Source organism: Mastigoproctus giganteus, chromosome 12 (genome assembly GCF_048544385.1).
Source record: "Mastigoproctus giganteus isolate SK-2022 chromosome 12, ASM4854438v1, whole genome shotgun sequence".
In the NCBI taxonomy this organism is placed as follows: domain Eukaryota; kingdom Metazoa; phylum Arthropoda; class Arachnida; order Uropygi; family Thelyphonidae; genus Mastigoproctus; species Mastigoproctus giganteus.
This window is the reverse complement of record NC_143586.1, coordinates 153,387,954-153,409,959: the sequence shown is the minus strand read 5'-3', so window position 1 is coordinate 153,409,959 and position 22,006 is coordinate 153,387,954. Positions and strand designations below refer to the sequence as shown.

The 22,006-nt window shown below is 37.5% G+C and overlaps 1 protein-coding gene across 1 annotated transcript in view; it reads left to right on the top strand.

Annotated features, from left to right (window-relative positions):
* The window catches only part of PolD1 (DNA polymerase delta 1, catalytic subunit), a 154,424-nt gene that overhangs the window by 42,635 nt on the left and 89,783 nt on the right, over positions 1 to 22,006 (top strand). The window contains exons 6-7 of the mRNA XM_090386737.1: positions 9,479 to 9,645; positions 18,222 to 18,467. Of these exons, the coding sequence (XP_090242863.1) occupies positions 9,479 to 9,645; positions 18,222 to 18,467 (413 nt within the window). The remainder of the gene's footprint in view (positions 1 to 9,478; positions 9,646 to 18,221; positions 18,468 to 22,006) is intronic.

Genomic DNA, 22,006 nt, shown 5'->3' with positions numbered 1-22,006 from the left:
ATGCATTCACTTGAACAGAAGTGTTTCAAGTGGCATTGTTGGTGTAATAGAGGAGACAGAGTTCAGGGAAATTGATAATTATGGATATCACTGGAAAGACACAAGTTAGTAGTATGAACCAGGATTCCTGTACTACATTGAACTATCCATTTCAATATGTTTTAGTTATGCAGTAACTTGGAAAAATAGGAGGAAGCATAAGACATTCTGACTAACTTTACTGTAAAGACATATTTGTCTATAGAGAGACTCCAGGAACACTAGTGTTGAAAAAAAGAACATGCATATACCAAGAAACCAATGCAGAAAATTACTGTTGCAGTTATTGCTATACTTGGCTAGGCAGGATTCTGATAACTTGAGTACCAGGCTACCATGATATTCAAAATAAAATTAAATACGAGAAAGAGACAAAGCAATGCTCCTTTAATGGAGTAAGTGTTCTTCAGCAGTGTGATGTGCATTTGTACTGGTGATGGTGGGTGAGTGTTGTTTTGTCTCTTTCTTATTTCTGTGATTTAATTTTATTTTGAATATCACGATGTCATGGTACTTAGGTAACAGAATAACACCTTGTCAATAAAACCACAATTATATCATTAATTTTGATATATTAGTGTTCTTTTATCAACAGCATTGTTCTTGAGGTCCTTATAAGACTATGGGACCAAGGGAAAATAATGGTAAATTACTAGAGTTGTTCGTAATATGGTAGAACTGATCAAATATCCATTTAGAAAATTACATAGCAGTTATGTGGGATGTATTAGAAATACAAAGGATGTAAAATGACAGTCTTTCACGTGTTTGTATACTAATGCTCTAAGTAATTAATGCATTTGATAAATTTGAATTACTGATTAATACAGAAAATGCTGATTTAATAGAATATCAGAAATATGGTGCCATTCTAATATATTGGATACAGAATTTGAATAAGGCAATATAGTGTACAGGTATGACAGAAGCAGAGGAGGGAATTATGTCTTCTGATTTGAAAGCACATAGATCATTGGGTTCAGAGCATCAGGAGTGGAACAACAAAGCTTTGGGAAATAGTGTGCTAAAGGCCCAATGAATGCATTGAGTATGATGATTGACTATGAATATTCACCTTGAGTTTCCTAAGTGAGGTCCACCGAATCCTGTTTTTAAAAACAGATTTGGTCTTAATATTCAGTTTTAATGTGTGTTTTAAAGTGTCACTCCGCAATAGTGACCCATGCCTTGGGCATCCACTATCTTCCTTCTTTCAAAGTCAGTTAACTCACGATGTTTATCTATACTGACATTGGATTACCATCTACGTGAATGCAGTGTACCTATATACCTGCCAAGAGTGGTGGGTTCATCCACTAGCGAGAAGGGTGACAGTGTAGTGTTGCCCAGGAACTAGGTATACCATAAATTCTGTCCTTTCAGTGTAGTTTAGATGTAGTAGAGCTTACTTTCATATTTTTAGAGCAAAGGCTGAAAAAAGATGCCAAGACATTTGAAGGGCATTGATCTTTCAAATTGTGAGTTCACAACTATGAGTTGCCCTATGTTGCACTACTAATAAGTAACAATTTTCTATAAAGAGAAATACACTAAATCCTTGTTGTTCACAGAGATACTTTCTTAAAATTGCTGCAAACATTAAAACAATATTAAGACCAAATCTGTTTTTAAAAACAGGATTAGGCGGACCTCACTTAGGAAGATCAAGTTTCATGATCAATAAGAATTCACTTTTAATATAAGGAGTAACCATGTTAGTTATGACAAAAATAAATATGAACACTGGTGTTTATATGAAGAATAAATAAATTGCAAAACCATTTCAATCACTTATGATAACAATATTAAAAAAATAGTGAGAATAGTGGTGGTGATATGGGAGTATAGATTAAAGAGATGGGTCTGCTTGAAGATCTTTGTTTAAAAAAAACAAACTTGTTATGGATGTTTCCTTTGTCTTTTGTTGCAAATCCCTGTGGATCTCGTAAGTAACTATTAGTGCCTCCAGTCTACTTTTTAAATTTAGACTGTGCCCCATCAAGCAGAACCTTAAACAAGTCCAAAATCTCTGTCAGTACCTTAAGTGATGGCAGAGGCTTTTCAGTTACATCATTCTTTTCTTCCTCAATTCTTTTGCTTCACTTTCTTTGGAATTGTCAGAACCCTTTTTTCTCACATCACATGCCAAACTCTCAAGTCACTGCAACTCTGTCTTCTTTTACTGATGCAGTGCCTTTCAGGCAAGTCACTCATTTTGCACAGCTCAACTTCCTCCAATCTCAAATGCCAAGTTGATGGGTTTGATTTCACTTTTAATATAAGGAGTACAGATTTCTTTATTTGTTCTGCAGTCAGTGAATTTACTTTTTCCTACATTTTCTACCTGACAGAGGAATCCTTTCTGTCTGGTTGAGAATTCTGTTGCAATCCCTAATCTCTCTGACAATCCATAAAGAAACATAATGGATATAAACAAAATGAAATAAATACAACAAATTGAAATAAATACAGCAAAATGAAATCTTTCCTAAAATACATGAATATAATGGTATTGGTTAAGGCATTAGGAAAATAGTATTTCCTAATGAAGGAGTTATAATTGAACACTTCAGTGCTTAAAACTTATTATGATTCAGTGTTCATTACATTCTGAGGTGATGTAGGGAGATATATCAATAATTCAAAATTAATGATAGAATAAACCTGATAATATCATTTGGGTTAATTGCAAAATGCTTATCCAATGTTGCATTAAGTTTAAGTATAGAGGTGGTAAAATTTTAAGTTTTATCATTTCTATAAATATCTTAATTCACAACACAGGATATAAAGAGTATTTATTTTATCAATATAATAATTATAATGAAGCACCATGTATTGGTTCCCTTTCAGCTATCTGGGTTTGAAATCCTCAGTTTTATCACAGATTATGGCAAGAGATTCTGTTCGTTGCTAAGATTATTAGACTTAATTGTAATCGGGCACAGGAAAAAAGGTGATTATATGCACAAGCTTGGAATCCTTGCTAGACACTCAGAGAAAATATTTTAGATACTTTTTATCTGTTTGAAAATGTATATCATTGAGAGCCTATTTTTGTTTAATGTGACGTGGCATAAAACAATAAATTCAAACAAAATGACATAGATTGAGAGTAATACAGTTTGTTGTATCTGCTGTAAAAGTTTAATATATCTTTGATCTGATAGTTTACGCTAGATCCATAACTGAACTATCAGTAAATTAGCTTGGCGAAAGTGGCTTATTGTTACGCAGTTACTTGAGCCATCTACAGAAAGTTGGTATACAAGTTTTCTGATTTCTAAGGAACTGCATGAAAATAAAACCAATTCCTTTGGTAATTAAATATAATTAACTGTTCATCCTGAAAGAAAGAGAATGCTGCTTTTCAACTTGAAGGATTGTCTTGGTGCATAATAGACATTGTTGCTAATTAGTATTAGTAAAGTCACATGATGCAAGAAAGCAAGCTTATATAGCATCAGCCAAAAAAAAAAAAAAGAGAGAGACAAATCTCCTAATTTCACCGATCCGCTTGCTCCAAATGTTTGTCTAATTCTGCCTTGAATCAGTTTAAGCTATCAACTTCTACAACGACAGATGGAAGTTTGTTCCAGCAATTAACCACCCGCTGGCTAAAGGCAAACTTCTGCACATCTATCCTACAACCGTCTTTCCTCATTTTGAATTTATGCCCTCTCAGGTGATTATTCTGAACAAGAGGAAGAATGCCATCAGCATTGAGCATGCTCAAACCATTATGACCTTTATACACTTCAATCAGATCACCTCGCAGGTGCCTAGTATCCAAACACTGTAATTTGCAAAACTTAAGCCTTTCTTCATAAGAGCAACCCTTTGTTCCATTCACTAATCTTGTTCCAGCACTCGTTTCTCTGCACTCGTTCCAGCAGCTCTACATCCTTCCTAAAATGAGGCCTCCAGACCTGTATACAGTAATTAAGGTGTGGCCTCACTATTGCCTTATACAAGTGGATAATCACCTCCTTATCCCTGCTAGAAAAATTCCTGTATATCATTGACAAGACACCATGAGCTACTCTTGCAGACCATCTGCACTGCTCAAAAAACTTCATATCTGCCTGCACAATTACCCCCAAGTCTTTTTCATTCTCTACAACTGTCAGTGTAGTACACAGTTGTTACGTTACTCTGGGGTTTCTGCTTCCCATATGCAGTTCTTTATATTTGTCAATGTTAAACTTCTGTTGCCACCTCTCAGCCCATGTGCTCAACTTTTCTAGATCCTGTTGCAGCAGCATACTGTCATTAGTGTCATTAACAATCTTGCCAACCTTCGTATCTTCTGCAAACGTGGACATTTAGACTGATATACCATCATCAATATCATTAATAAATACAGAAAACAACAATGGACCCAACACTGAATCCCGAGGGACTCCACTAGTAACATTAGTCCATGAAGAGCAGTGTCCATTGATTACCACTCTCTGTCTTCTCCAACTCAACCATCCCTTTATCCATAGCAGTAATTTGCCTCCAATGCCACACTGCTCCCATTTGTGCAGCAGTCTTTTATGTGCAACAGTATCAAAAGCCATTCTACGATCCAAATATATGATATCAAAGTTATTCTTTACATCCAGTTCCTTCGTGACCACATTATAGTATCCAATCAAATTAGTCAGAGAAGACTTCCTCTTAACAAAACCATGCTGTGTCCGAGCTATAACTGAAGTCTTGTCTAGATAATCTTGCAGTGCTTTTTTAACCTGTGCTTCCATTAATTTCTGTAGAACAGAAGATAAACTAACAGGTCTGTAATTAATTGTGTCGCCCTTTGATCCTCCTTTGTGAATTGGGGTCACATTTGCACATCTCCAATCCATCAGCACCTCCTCTGAGTCCAAGAAAGCTCTCATAATCTCAAAAGGGTTTGCTTACTTCCTTTGCTGCCTCCTTTAATATAACTGGATAGATCCCATCCACCCCTGGTGCCTTTCCTATGTTTATCTTCAACAATTTCTCCTCCACTTTGCTCTCAGTTATTACAAAATTGTTTAGCTCACTGCCAGAGTTTAAATCACATCTGGCATTTCCCTCCTTGAATAACTCCTCATGTGTGAATGTAGATGCAAAATACTCATTTCGTTTATTTAGCTACCTGAGCAGGATCATCAACAGTTGAACCATCGATATTCAGTGGACCAATCTGATTCATTCCCTTCTAGAGTTTACATAAGTAAAGAACTCTTTGCTGTTTTTCTTTGCATCCTTTGCCAAAAATTTCTCGTAATCTGCCTTTCCTGCCTCACCTGCTTTGTGACTTGGTTACAGACCAGTTTATATCTATTATAGGCTTCCATGTCACCCATTAATTTATGTGTATCCCATGCATTTTTCTTGTCTGCCACATGTCTCATTAGTTCATCTGACATCTATTTAGGCATACACCTTGAACGGTATTTCTTAGTTGGTCTGAAAAGCCTAGTAGCTTCCAAGATTAATTCTTTGAATGCTTCCCATTTTGAATTTGCTGTTGGTGACATCATCAGTTGGTCTCACCGTATAAAATTTAAATACTGTCTCAGACCTCTGTAGTCGCCTTTATGAAAGTAAAATCCCTTCCCTTTACCCCTGATGGTAGTTACCTCTTTGAGTAAATCCCACTTCAGCACACTGTGATCACTGCTGCCTAGTGGTTCCTTTATCTGCAGATTCTTAATGCATGAAGAATCACTACTGATAATCAGATCAAGAGTATTACTCCGTCTAGTTGCCTCCTGAATGTGCTGCTGTAGAAAACAATCATCCAATAAATCCATAAAAGCCTTGCTAGTGTGTGAGTGACCAACCCACAAATTCCAGTTATTATCTGGGAAATTAAAATCCCCCATTATAAGACTCTCTGATTTACTGGCCCACTCTATTTTCCTGTCAGTTGTTTATTATACTCAACAGAGTCATTAGGCCTATAACACACGCCTACTCTCAATTTTGATTTTCCAGTGCTTATGTCACACCAGACTGACTCGACATTGTACTTTCCAGCCATGTCGACTGGCTGTACTTCCTTGGATTTTATGTGTTTATTAACTAATAGCATAACCTCTCCTCTTTTCCTATCCTGTCTATCCTTCCTGTACGTATTGTACTCCCTAAATTCCATTTCTGCATTCCCTATATCTGTGTGACACCACGTTTCGGATATCCCAACAATATCTGCCTTTGATGTTTTGACCAACACCTCAAATTCATCAAATTTACTTACCAGACTCCTAGCATTGGTGTACACGCAAGTGTACATGCACTTGTTTCTATTCTTAGCTACCCTAACACATTCCATGTGTTTACTTGTACTACAATGGCTCCCAGCAGTCCCTGAAATCCCCTGCACCTTGTTTTCCAGGCTTCTTCTCATTCCAATAGAAGCAGTGCAAGAATCACTTTCACCTCTGCCAGCGGCTACTGTTAATATATTAGTCCATGTATCCCCCCCCCCCCAAGCTAGCAGTTTTCCGACTCACCTAACAAACATTGCCTCGATAGCATCACTAAATATTCTTGTACCTTTTCCATTTAAGTGTATCCCATTCCTGTAGAAGCAGTCTCTCCTGTTAACAAGTACAGACAAGGCTGAGAAAAATTCTACCCCTTGAGCCTTGCAGAATCACCGCAGGGCCGAATTGATCGAGAAGGCTCTCATCGTATACTCCCTCCTATCATGTCTGTGCAGAATTACAGACACTTTAAATTTAACACTCTAATTCACAGCTTTTTTAAACAGTGACCTGTACTTGTTAAATAATTCTGCTAGTCTCCTATTCTTAATATTATAAGTGCCAACGTGTACAACAATATCACCCTTTGTGCCCTTAAAAGATATCTACCCTAGTCCTGTTCCACCTATCCTTTTTGCAAAATATGTTCCCCATTTCCCTGACAATAGAGTCACTGACAACTACTAGTTCCTGTGGGACCAGTGCATTCTGCCTTGGGTTTTGCCGCTATGTTGCATGATGCTCAAGTGCAAGCTTTGGCATTGATGTGGGCAGCTGAGAGCTTGATGGGCCTCTAAGTTTAGATCCTTCAAGGGCATCCATCCTGACCTTTAAGCTCTCTTACAGGCCCATAACAACTGAGTTGTCGCCTGATTTCCTCATGCTCCTTACATCACGCGCGCGCGCGCCACACACACACACACACACACAAAGACATTACCCCTTGGCAATATCATGTCTCATCCTTGATTGCCTCACAAACATCAAACAAGCAGTACATTTTAAAAGGCTGTGATTCAGAGAATAACAATTCCCCCCCCCCCCCCCTCAGTTCTCCCCTGAGCCACAGCACTGCCATTAGCTTGAGCCTTTTGCTTTGCTGCTCTGGTCTGAGTCATGATTTAACCCCCAGGGGCCCACATCTGGTGAGTATGGGCTTGGCACATCCAGGATCCTGAGCTGGATATCATCATTCTTTTCTTTCTTGGTGATTCCCTTCTGCTTTTCTCTCTCTCTCTTTCTCTGGGTAATTCAGAAATTTTTTTTTTTTGCCTGGTGCAGCATAAGCCTCGGGCTTCCTTGCACCATATGGCTAATAATAATAATAATAATAATGGTGATTTAAATACAAAATTACAAACCTAAACTTATATCCCAATGCAGTTATAGCACTATATATATATATATATAAAGGCCGCCTCCGTAGCCAGTTGGGAAGAAGCAGCAATGCGTAGCACACGCTTCTTGATTAGACCGGGGTTTGAGCCCGTCACACTAAATACGGAGGATGCGGAGAGGTCAGGGAATGACCACCGCATATCCCGGAGCAATATGGCCTTAGTTGCTAATGCTCCTAAAAAAAAAAACAAACAAACAAACAAACATATATATATATATATTATTATTTTTTTTTTTTCAGTATCGAGTATTATCTCCGAGTTTCGTTATATAACTTCCGTATCTCCTATCAAGTTATATGTATTAATTAATAATGTTACGCTTGTAAACTTTAAGTTGTTATATGTATTTAGTTAAAAAGTACAATTTAATTGACAATGCGCGCCTCCGTAGCCAGGTGGGCAGGAGCAGCAATGCGTAGCACACGCTTCTTGATTAGACCGGCGTTTGAGCCTGTGACCACCAAATACGGAGGATGCGGAAAGGTCAGGGAATGACCACCGCATATCCTGGAGCAATATGGCCTTAGTTGCTAATGCTCCTAAAAACCAAATAGCAACAACAACAACAACAACAACAATTGAATGAAGTTTAACAAGATTAATGTATTTTATTGATTAATTTCTAATACTGTGCTACATGTTTCGCTATCTAGTTTTACCTTAAACCTTATGCTATCTAGTTCGGGAAATGTGCCAGAAAATTCTTATACCGTACCATATCACCACTGCAGCACAATCTGTATAGTTATTTTGATCATCAGTACTCCTAGAAGTGTTCTGGATCATTAATAACATTCCCAGTCTTATTCTGTCATTAATTTTGAATTATTTATATATCCCCACTGCAGGTCTGATGATAAGATTTGAACACTGAGAAGGTTAGAATGCTGATGCCACATCAGCAGAAGAGATGGTGGAGTTGACACTGGGAACAGTGGACAAGAAAATGTGAAAAAGTAAGGAAACCAGGATATGTAATGAACTATAATAAAAATATGGGTCCAGTGTACAGATTAATATGATGTTCAGTACAGTCTGTGTGTGTGCACAAAACAGTAAATGGGACTAAAAATGCTTTTATATTTTGTGGATGTGTACTTACTGAATGCCAAAGCTCTCTACCAACAATACACTAGTTAAAAAAAAAAATCAGTTGTCTGTAATACAATTTTCAGATCACCATATTTTCAGAAAGGGCAGTGATGGAAGAAAATCCCTAAAACTATTTGGACATCATTTCTCTTCTGCTGTCCTTTCATCCATCCCCAAACAAGTAAAATGCAGTTAGGTAGCTCTACGTTAATACCTATATTAAAAGTAGACAAAATGGGAGGGCACGCGTGTATACATGATACATGTATTTGAATGATATGGGATTCTGCATTGAGCTGTGCTTTAGGTTGTACCACACTGTACAAAGCTTTGAAGTTAGTATTTGAGATTGTGCTATATCATCAGTAAAATATTTCTGAAGTTAATATAAGGTGTTCCACATAAATGATACAGATCAAATTTTCTTTGTAACATTTTTTTCACATTCCAGAAACATTAAATTTTTCAATATTATTCAGGACATCCAGATAGTAAATTTGAAACAACTTGGTACCTAGAGGGTACCATTTTGAGTTTTTAATAATCACACTCTGCACTTAATGAATTGAAGGTGAGTATTTCAATAAAATAGGTGCTTACTATTAAAATGTTTTAAATAATTATCAGTTTTGTTTAAAGTGTATTCATGTGTATGGAACATATTGCTGTACTTATAAATATCTCACGTCTTCTTTTCTTTAGGGATATTTCCTGAACCAGATAAAGATCCTGTGATTCAAATAGCTAACATGATTATACGCCAAGGAGAGAAAGATCCATTTATTCGAAATGTATTTACTCTAAACACTTGTGCTCCAATTGTAGGATCTCAAGTATTTTCCTATAAACAAGAGAAAGAACTTTTATTGGTGGGTTATAATTGATATTGCAGATGGGAACTATTTATTTTTTCATATATAATTAATCTTGCCATGAACTAACTCAGTCATATTTGTGGAAACAACATAGTTGATGTATGAATGCATATTAGTAGTTCCAAAATGATGGAAGAAAGCAAGCTTATAATGCATCAGCCAAAAAAAAAACAAAAACCTGCCCACTTCATCTGTCCATCTTCAAGAATTTTTCTAGTTCTTCCTTGAATTTATTCAAACTATCCACTTCCACAATGACAAGTGGAAGTTTGTTCTAACAATCAGTCACCCGCTGGGTGAAGGCAAACTTCCACACATCTATCCTTCCTCAGTTTGAATTTATGTCCCTCTATGTGTATAGTTTTAGCAAGAGGACGAGTTGAGCTTCACTCCATTCATGGCTTTAAACACCTCAATCAGGATCTTGCAGGTGCCTAGTCTCCAGACACTGCAGTTTACAGAACTGAAACCTTTCTTGGTGGGAGCATCCTTTTGTTTCTTTCCTCAACCTTGTTGCACTTCTCTACATCAATTCCATGGTGCATTATAGCCTAAGTTGCTAATGCGCCAATAAAATCCAAATCAAATCAAATCAAAGCATCCATTCCAGCAGATCTACGTCCTTCCTAAAAGGATGCCTCCAGACCTGTATATAGTACTCAAGGTGCAACCTAAGCTTAGGCTGCACCTTGAGTACTATATACAGGTCTGGAGGGATAATCACCTTCTTATCCCTGCTAGCAAAGTTCCTATATATCATTGACAAAATTTCATGAGCTGTCTTGTGTGCACTGCTCAGAGAACTTCATATCTGACTGTACAATTACCTCCAGATGTTTAAAGTGCCCATCATTCTGTGCTAAAAATGCTTGAACCTAGTGACAGGATTTTGATAATAAGTGAAGTACGTCCTGGGGAATATCAGCAATTAATGTGGTTATTTTGTTCCTTAGTCCTTCATTGGCTTGTTCACAAGTGTCAACTCTGTAAGTTATCGATGCAGGGATATAAAGAATTGGAGGGGAAAAAAATCAGGACCAGTAAGGTATGGCGATCTTGGTTCATAGTCTTTAGAGATCATCATATGATCTACTGCAACTGTGCAATAAAATTGCACAGTTGCAGTTCAATTTTATTGGAAATATTCTTTCCAATAGTCCACATCATACGGTTGATGAACCTTTGAAATATTTCCAGATATTGCTTGATGGTGGTCATTACCATAGGCCTCTGTAGCTGAGTGGTCAGGAGCGGGGGTGCAGTAGCATACACTCTTTGAGTAGACTGGGGTTCAAACCCCTGACTGCTAAATACGGTCGATATGCCAACCCACACTGGACCAGCATGGCAGATTATGGTCCATTTCCCTCAGCATGAATTGTTAAGAAGGCTTCCATCCTGCAGCGGGTTGATAACGGCTGCAGTTTACTTTTTTTTTTTTTTTTTAACCATTTGTAGAGGCAATATGATGCAAAAAAGCAAGTTTATACAGCATCAGCCAAAAAAAAAAAAAAAACCCTTCCCATTTCACCCATCCATTCACTCGAAATTTCCACACATCTATTCTACAACTGTCTTTCCTCAGTTTGAATTTATACCCCCTCAGGTGCGTAACTGAGCAAGAGGAAGAATCCCATCAGTATCGAGCGTGCATGATCCATTCAAGGCTTTATACACCTCAACCAGGTTACCTCACAGGTTTGGAGTGGCGAACCCAGTTGCAGAGTATAACTCCACAATATGAGAGATGCCTGATGGTGTGGAGTAATTTAAATTACAGTATAATTTAGGGCTAGAGCCTCAGGTTATGTAGGGAGTTGACTAGCATACAAGTTAGTGCAATTGCATCATTTCTGTACGTAGCCAACTACTTAAATAATTATAAATTGGCATCATTAAGTATATCTCATTTTGTGAATATCTTCATGAGTTGCCATGATATTGCACTACCTTGAATAAGTAACGCTTCACCATAATAAAATAAAATAAAAAAATCAGCTTCTTCTAATTATATTAATTTTAAATATTTTAAATCCTCAAATATTAGGCATATGACTTGTTCAGTATATCCTGATAATTTGATTTTATCTCCCACAACTTTCTTTTCCGTTTCTAAATTCATCTACCTAGTGGTCATCCATTTTGGTCTGTTTCTTGAACAGAAACTTTTTAAAAGTATAAATAGAGATGTAGCTTGTAGGATTATTTCTATGAACTTTATGCATTTTGTCTTGTTAGATTTGTCTATTATTCCTGTTCAGTAACACTCAAATGATGCCCAAGACACTCATCATTTCCCCTTTGCAGAATTTAAAATCCTTCTGATTGCTGGTCTTCCATATTTCATCCAGTGTTCTGCAAGCATTGTTCAGGTGTCCCACAAAATGTTTTACCAAAAGTAGCACTTACTTTAATGTTTTGGCCCTTCTATGTAACAAGTTTCTATTAATTTAATTAGATATTTTTTACCTGTACTAAAAATAAATTCATGTGATTTAATTAATTTGAATTATTTTGTTTGTTCTCATAAAAGAAAGGCTTTTGTATTGAAGATGAATGAACAAAATAAAGTTTTTATTTAAAAAGTTGTGTGAGTGTGTGCGTGCGTGCGTGTGTTTGTGTGTGATTCTGGCAATTTTTTTTACCATTCCATAGTATTCTGCTGTTACTCAAAAAAAAAATTCAAAAATATGGCAGTAGTCTAAATTGAACCAGATATACTACTATTGGACAGGTGATCAAAACACAGGTTCCAGCTGTCTGTAGAAAATTCTCACTAATAAAACACTCTTATCTACTTGCTCACTCCATGTTTGTATATGATCTATAGTATAATCTCAATTTTTGTTTTTCATCATTTATTTTATACCCATTAACTTAACAGTTGTTATATGTCGGCCACTTTGCATGAATTTTTGTGTTTTTGCAATTAAATGTATTGCCCTTCAAATTCTATCTCGTATTTCCTGGAAATGTTGTAGATATCATATTCAAATTTTGCATCCTGTATATTAGAATGGGGGCTTAGAGGGGAACAGGTATTCTGTGTGTTATCAGACACTCAGTCTAAAACACCGATGGATCCAATATCTTTTTATTACAGAAGATTTAGGAGAAGTCCGGTTGGCCTGCCTCTGTAAAATCCACTCAATGCACACCTTCTCGATGGTAAGCCCTGTTACGTCACTTAGGTGGCAACGAACGTGTTAAGTGGTTCTCTTCAAGATGCCTGGTCAGCGTGAAGAGGAAAAGACCAAACCCTCCAGCATTTGACAGCACAACGAAACAAATGGCCCTCAGTCCCCAGCGGCTTTCATTCCCCCTCTTACGGCAGCAAGAGGATCAGAGTGGAAGCAGAGGGTGCCAAGAATCTCTAGGTATGACCAGACTGCCATGCACGAAAACTGAACTTGGCCTGTTACAACATGAGATCGCTCATCGGTGAAGACAGGATATTAGAGCTAGAAAAGGAATTAGGAAATGTGAATTGGAATATCATCAGTTTGGCTGAAACAAGAAGAAGAAGAAATGAATCACTTATGTTTATCAAGTGGAAATCTGCTGTACACCAATGGAAACAGTGAAAGGAGTGAAGGTGAAGTTGGGTTTCAGGTCCATAAAGATTTAAAAAACAACATTTTGGAATTCAAAAGTCAAGATTAAGGGTATCAAGACTAATACTCAAGGTTTCTGAGAGGTACAAGCTAAAGGTTATAATGATTCATGCACCAACATCGAGCCATGATGAAGAGGTTGAAGAAATGTACACCGAAATTGAGAATCTTCTAGATGAGCAGAAAATCCACTACACTATTATTATGGGGGACTTCCGTGCTAAGGTTGGAAAAAGACAAAACAGCACAGAAAAGGGGAATTATAGGAAACTTTGGAATTGATGAAAGAAATGAAAGAGGTGCAATACTTGTGGAATTTGCAGAATCTCGAGGATTGTCAGTAATGAACACTTTTTTTCAAGAAAAGGGTGAACAGAAAGTGGACATGGAAGAGTCAAAATGGATTAACAACTAATGAAATCGACTTCATCCTCACTAACAGAAGATATATCGTGAATGATGTTACTGTCCTGAATAAGGTAAAGATAAGGTTGGAAGAACTGTCCTGAATAAGGTTGGAAGCGATCACAGAATGGTAAGATGCACACTTGATATAGATGTAGGAAAGGAAAGGAAAAAACTGACTCGAGTAAATAATACAAAGGTCTTTGAGATAACAGAAGAGGAGAAAAAGCAGTATGTACTGTAACTTAAGAACAAGTTTGAGCTTCTGCAGACTGCTCAGGACCAAGATATCGACGAGGAATATTACAACTTTCTGAAAGTGATAAAGCCCAAGAAACCTATAGGGGAAAAGAAATCCAAAGAAGAAAAAATTAGTCAAGAAACACTCGTTATCATGAACAGAAGGCGACAAATGAAGAGAAGATAAACACTGACAAAGAGAAAATTGAGTATACTGAGTTATGCAAAGCCATTAGAAAGAGACTCAGAGAGGACATAAGAAGATTTAACACAAGAAAAGTAGAACAAGCATTAAGGGAAAACAAAGGACTTAAATCAGCAGCCATGAGCAGTAATACAGAAAGACAAATGATACTGAAACTGAAGAATAGCGATGGTTTACTTATAAATAGCAGAGAAGGCATAATTCAAAAAGCAGAAGACTACTATAGGGAATTATACAAGGAGTGAGGGAATGATGCCAGCAATGGGGAAGATGGATCGCAAATTAGCAACACATACGACATACCCGATATTCTTCCTGATGAGGTAGAACATGCATTGAGAAAATGAAGAATCAGAAAGCCTCAGTGGAAGATGAAGTTACTGTAGAGTTGTTAAAATTGGGAGGAAGAGACATAACACAAAAACTGGCAAGGCTCTTCACAAAGTGCATTAGAAAAGGTGTTGATGCCTAAGGAGTGGAATAATGCAATCATAGTTTTGCTACATAAGAAAGGGGATAAATCAGAAATTAGAAATTATAGACCAATTAGCTTGTTATCCCACATCTACAAGTCACAAGGGTCATTACTAACAGATTAGAAAGAATACTTGATGAGAATCAACCGAAAGAGCAAGCTAGCCTTTGGACAGGATTCTCAACTATGGATCACCTTCATGTAATATCACAGCTAATGGAGAAAGCAAATGAATATAAAACACCATTATGCCTGACATTTGTGGATCATGAAAAGGCATTTGACTCCATACAGCATAAGGCAATGTTCGGGCACTGGACAGACAAGGCATAGATACCCCATATATTATGATTTTGAAGAAAATATATGAGAACGCTACCTCCTTTATTTGACTAGACAAAGACAGTAGGAAATTTAAAATTGAGAAAGGAGTCTGACAAGAAGACACAATATCTCCGAAGCTGTTTACCATTGCACTTGAGGAAGCTTTCTGAAGATTAGACTGGTCGCAAAAAGGAGTCAATGTGAATGGAGAGTATCTAAACCATTTACGATTTGGAGATGCATTGTGGTCATAAGCCATGATTCCAAAGAATTAGAGGAAAATCTTAATCGGTTTTGGACTAAAGATGAATATGGCTAAAACACAAGTAATGATGAACAAGTATGCCACAGAAAAGGACATAATGATTGAAGGAGCAGTAATTAAAAAGGTGGAGTCATATACTTATCTGGGACAAGTTATTAGCTGTAATAATGATAAATGGGTGGAAGTCAGGAGAAGAATAAATTTTGGATGGATAGCATTCAGGAAATATAGTCACATACCGAAGAGCAATATCCCAGTTTGTCTGAAACGTAAAATAATGAACCAATGTATACTCCCCACCACGAGTTATGGACGGCGCCTCCGTAGCCAGGTGGGAAGGAGCAGCAGTGCGTAGCACACGCTTCTTGATTAGACCGGTGTTCGAACCCGTCACCACCAAATACGGAGGATGCGGATAGGTCAGGGAATGACCACTGCATATCCCGGAGCAATATGGCCTTAGTTGCTAGTGCTCCTAAAAAAATAAAAATAAAAAACTAAATAAAAAAAAACCAAATAACAAAAATAACAATGACTTATGGAAGTGAAACTTGGGCACTCACCAAAAGAATGGAAGAGAAGCTGAGAACTACACAGCGAAAAATGGAACGAATTATATTGGGAATCAGACTGATAGATAAGAAGAGAAACACATAGATTAGGCAGCAAACTCAAGTAAAGGACATTTCAAAACTAAAGAACTAAAATGGTCTTGGGCAGGACACATAGCTCGAAGACATGATGACAGATGGACTAAGAAAATAACAGAATGGTACCCAAGAGGAGCTAGAAGAAAACTTGGAAGACAATGGCGGAGGTTGATAGATGAAATTTGTGAGTTTGTGGGTAGTAAATTGGATGGCCATTGCACAAAACAGAAGGAACTGGAAAGTTGTGGAGAGGCCCTCATCCTGCAGTGGATTGAAAATGGCTGATGATGACGATGATAATGATGCTATTAGAATGGTACCAAATGTCTGATATTCTTGTTATATCAGCATTTGTTGATTTAATTTGTACTTCAAATTCATCAGATATATTCATTATATTCCTAGCATTAGTGTATAAAAATAGTTGAGTGTTTTTATTTTTGAGTTAATTGCATATAAATATTATCAAATTAAAGGTAAATTTTTGTGTATACCTGCTAAAGAAAATTTCAGTTTAAAGAAATTTGTTTAATGGAATAGTGTAAAATCTGTCTTGAAGGTCTTTTCTTTAATTAATAAAAATGAAGTCAGCTGCACACTGAGCATTTTTAATATGCTCTCCTATCAGAAGTATTGTGATAACCTTTTCATAAGTATTCAAAGGTAGTGGATGTTGTAGGCCAGTTATATGTAAAAAACAAATATAAAAAATGTGCAAGAAACATCAGAACTATCAGTAGCAGCTGGTATGAGTTGTCATGCAGTAATTTGTTGGTACATGTTAAGTCAAATGGTTGAGTTTTCCAAAGTGTGTAGCTTATGGCAAAAATAGTAATAGTATTCACTGTATAGGGCAAGGAAGCCACAGGCATTTGCTGTTCTGACCAGTACTGTATAAAATGGAAGATTGAGGGCAATAGCAGTTGAACTACAATCTTGTAAGCCAAGAAAATTGACAAAAAAATTAGTATCAGTATTAAAAAGGCAGAACAATGCAGAAAAGCTTATATGGTTGCTTATACTTCTAGCAAGAAAAAAAAAAAAAAAAAAAAAGCCAATAATCTTGGATTTATAAAAATATTCATACAGACAGGTTTGTTTTATGTACTGGAATGTGACTTTTTTTTTTTTTTTTTTTTCATTACCAATTCATATAACTTATTACAAAATAATTTTTAAACTACTAAACTGTATTTTACATAAGTTTGCTACTGAAATATATATCTCAAAAATATTGGTACAAATGTTTAGGGGAGGTAGGTAACATCTAAAGGAATGTGAATCGTATAGGAACCCATAACTAGAAACATCATGGGAAAGTAGTAGCAGAGGCACAAGAAGCTGAAATGACACAAGACAGTAATTAGTGGCAAATCTTTATTTGACATAATATTAACAATGGAGTATGAGATGGATGCATTTCATGATGTTACAACAGATGCTCGAAGGTTCCACCATGAGACGCGATGTATGCGTGACACCGACGCAGCATAGATTGGCGGACATGGTCGAACACACCTGTAGTTTCTTTGACAGTAGCAGCAGCACATACGAGATCCATTTCCGTCTCATACACGATAGATTTGAGGGTCCCCCCACAGAAAGAAATCAGTTGAGCGTGGGGGCCAGCCAACGGGTCCACCACAGCCAATCCATCGACACCCAAAACGCCTGTTCAAATGGTCACGAACACACCTTCCATAATGGGCAAGTGCCCCGTCATGTTGAAACCGAATGTTGCGTCTCACATTTGCTGGAACGTCGTCAAGTAACCCTGATAGAACTTGTTCAAGAAAGATCCGATATTTAGCAGAGTTCATGCGGGATGGTAACAGGTATGGGCCGACTAAGCAGTCACCGACCATACCTGCCCACACATTTATTGCGAAGCGATGTTGTGCCACATGGGGCCGCACACTGTATGGGCCCTCTGCTAATCCATTCACTAGGTGCATGTCTGCCAGCTCACAGTTCGCATATCGATGCATGCTCTTCATGCGGCGACTACTGCTTGAATGAGTAAACCAGAAATTTTCCCTCCCGCGAACTGATGAACAGCGCTGTGTACCGACTTACGGTGACGTTTCTGGTTATGGGTTCCTATGCGATTCACATTCCTTTAGATGTTACCTACCTTCCCTAAACGTTTGTACCAATATTTTTGAGACACCCTATATATATATATAAGCCATAAAAAAAAAAAACTATTCTTCTATGAACCGTTAATTTGCTTTAACAGTTTTTAGTTAAACTTTTTTTTTTTTTAATTCCCACCATTAATTTATCAAAAATTTTTGCAGTGTTTACTTTTGAAATTCAATAATTGGTTTTATGTAGTCAAAATGCAAAAACTGTTTTTATACATTTCGGTTTTGATTTTATATATTTTCAGAAATGGGCTGATTTCGTTCGTGAGGTAGACCCTGATATCATTACTGGTTACAACATTCAGAATTTTGATTTTCCCTATCTACTGAATAGAGCAAAGCATTTAAATATACCAAAATTTCCTTATTTGGGCCGTGTGCGAGATATTAAGACTGTTATGAAAGATACTGTTTTACAATCAAAGCAGATGGGAAGAAGAGAAAATAAAGCTATTAATATTGAAGGCAGAGTTCAGTTTGATTTGCTTTTGGTAAGTTTAAATTTTTCTTTTACAAATAATATTAGTATTTATATCCTGTTGATCTTTTGGGCCAGCAGGAGAAGTGTAGTTTAGATGCAGATAGTGTCCATTTATTTTCACAGGTTATGTTTTTTAAATTAAGTATTAATATGAAAATTGGACATCCAGTTTGTACAGAAATCCATCCCCATATAACACCAAAATTATTTTCCCTCTTTAAATTATTGGTATTGCATCTATAAAGTAATAAAAGGTAATTTACATTAACAATACATTATATAAAAACATAAACATAAATAGGTGAAGCAATTATGAGAAACTTGGGGGAGAGGGAATTCATCAGCTGCCGACCGGGCTAGGCGGGTGGGTAAAGTTCCTGCCTGGCAACCCAAAGGTCGCGGGTTCAATTCCCGCCTCGGGCTTGGATCAGTGTACTGAAAAAACCTTGGGAGGTGCATTATGGCCACAGAAGCCTAGGCGCCAACAACTACCAAAAAAAAAAAAAAAAAAAAATTCATCAGCTGTATAGATGTGAAAAACATAGCAAAGTCCTAAATGCATTGCATAAGGACAACACTCCATGTTATACTTCTTGCATTATGACAGGCTGGTTTGAGGACATGTGTTGAAAAGTTGGACTTATAGTATATAGGACAGGTCCGGGCTAAACACAGCCCTGACCTCAGTCCTGTAGAGAACTGTGGTGTGAACTGGATCATTGGGTGTGTGTGAGGATAGACTGCCCAAAACACAAAACTGAACTGGTTGCTGCTTTGAAAGCCAGATGGCAGAAAATATTGGGAGACATTTACAAAAAGACTGGTGGAGAGTTTTGTGGGGACTAGAGGTCATAAAGACTTTTTACAATTTGAATTTCTGATTATTTTCATTAACAAATGTAATGTCGGGTAGCTGTGGTAGTATATGTTGCAAAATATAAACATGTGATAATACCAGTGTTCTTTGTTATATGCGATAATTTCATAGTACTTGTGTAGTGCAAAGCTAATTAGCAATGTCTTTTTAGTAAGGTGCCAGAGAAGTACAATGTACATGTAAGATTTTATATGTATTGTAAAATCTGGAAAAGGTAACATGTTTGCCTTGTATTGCATATAGATGTGACCTTTCCAGTGGTGGCAAACACAATGGTACCAGACATTTTTAAATGAAAAATCATAATGATAGCATTGCAGTGCATAGAAATGCAAAAAATGATGTTGCATTTTGTGGTGATGAAGATATCATATATGCTGAATGTTTATTTGTATCTTTTGTCATAGAATATAATCTTCCTTTGAGTTACATCCACTTTCACCTTGGCATGCTCATCTACCATCTTGCAACTTTGTTGAAAATTCGGGAAAGGCATTTGCCTGTTCTCCGTCTACCTGTAATTAGCATTAGTAGAGGCATTTCATGCAAGAAAGCAAGCTTATGCAGCATCAGCCAGAAAAAAAAAAAAAAAAACAACCCACTTTCACTTCACCCCTCTGTTCGTTCAAAATACCTGTCCAGCTGAGCCTTAAACTTATTTAGGCTATCAACCTCCACTACAAGGGATGGAAGTCTGTTCCACCAACCAACCACCCGCTGGCTAAAGGCAAATTTCCGCACGTCTATCCTACATCTGTCTTTCCTCAATTTGAATTTATGCCCTCTCAGGTGATTATTCTGAGCTAGAGGAAGAATCCCATCAGCATTGAGCATGCTCAAACCATTCAAGGCTTTATACACCTCTATCAGGTCACCTCGCTGGTGCCTAGTCTCCAGACACTGTAATTTGCAAAACTTAAGCCTTTCTTCGTAAGAGCACCCCTTTGTTCCATTCACTAATCTTGTTGCCCTTCTCTGTACTCGTTCCAGCAGCTCTACATCCTTCTTGAAATGAGGCCTCCAGACCTGTATACAGTACTCTAGGTGTGGCCTGACCATTGCCTTATACAAGGGAATAATCACCTCCTTATCCCTGCTGGAAAAATTCCTGTATATCATTGACAATACTCCATGAGCTACTCTTGCAGCCCGTCTGCACTGCTTAGAGAACTTCATATCTGCCTGCACAACCATCCCCAAGTCCCTTTCATTCTCTACCACTGTCAGTGTAGTACCACAGAGTTGATACGTTGCTCTGGGGTTGCTGTTTCCCATGTGTAGTACTTTACATTTGTCAATGTTAAACTTCATTTGCCACCTCTCAGCCCATCTGCTCAACCTTTCCAGATCCTGCTGCAGCAGCATAGTGTCAGTAGTGTCCTTGACAACCCTGCCAACCTTTGTATTGTCTGCAAACTTGGACATTAAGCTTGATATACCATCATCAATATCATTTATAAATACAGAAAACAATAATGGACCCAACACTGAGCCCTGAGGGACTCCACTAATAACATTAGTCCACGATGAGCAGTGTCCATTGATTACCACTCTCTGTCTTCTCCCCCTCAACCACCCCTTTATCCATAGCAGCAATTTGCCTCCCATGTCACACTGCTCCAATTTGTGTAGCAGTCTTCCATGTGCAACAGTATCAAAAGCCTTTCTAAGATCCAAGTATATAATATCAAAGCTATTCCCTGCATCCAGTTCTTTTGTGACTGCATCATAATATCCAATCAAATTGGTCAGGCAAGACTTCCCCCTTAACAAAACCATGCTGTGTCCGAGCTATAACTGAAGTCTTGTCTAAATGATCCTGCAGTGCTTCTTTAACCAGTGCCTCCATTAATTTTCCTGGAACAGAAGTTAAGCTCACAGGTCTATAATTACTTGTGTCAGCCTTTGATCCTCCTTTGTGAATTGGGGTCACATTTGCACATTTCCAGTCTATGGGTACCTCCCCTGAGTCCAAGGAAGCTCTCATAATTATGGCTAAGGGTTTGCTTACTTCCTTTGCTGCCTCCTTTAATATAACTGGATAGATCCCATCCACCCCGGGTGCCTTTCTTGTGTTTATCTTCAACAGTTTCTCCTCCACTTTACTCCCAGTTATTTCAAGATTCTGCAGCTTACTGCTAGAGTTGAATACACCTCTGGCATTCCCCTCGCTGAATAACTCCTCATGTGTGAATGGCGATGCAAAATATTCATTTAGTTTGTTAGCTACCTGAGCAGGGTCATCAACAGTTGACCCATCAATATCAAGTGGACCAATCTGATTCATCCCCTTCCTTCTAGAGTTTACATAAGTAAAGAACTCTTTGCTGTTTTTCTTTGCATCCCTTGCCAAGGATTTCTCATAATCTGCCTTCGCCTGCCTAACCTCCTTTGTAACTTGGTTGCATATCAACTTGTATATATCATAGGCTTCTGTGTCATGTGTTAATTTGTAAGTATCCCATGCATTTTTCTTTTCTGCCATATGCCTCATTAGTTCATCTGACATCCATTTTGGCCTAAACCTTGAACAATATTTCTTAGTTGGTATGTAAAGCCTAGTAGCTTCCAAGATTAATTCTTTGAATGCTTCCCATTTTGAATTTGCTGTTGGTAACATCATCAGTTGGTCCCACTGTATAGAATTTAAATACTGTCTCAGTCCATCGTAG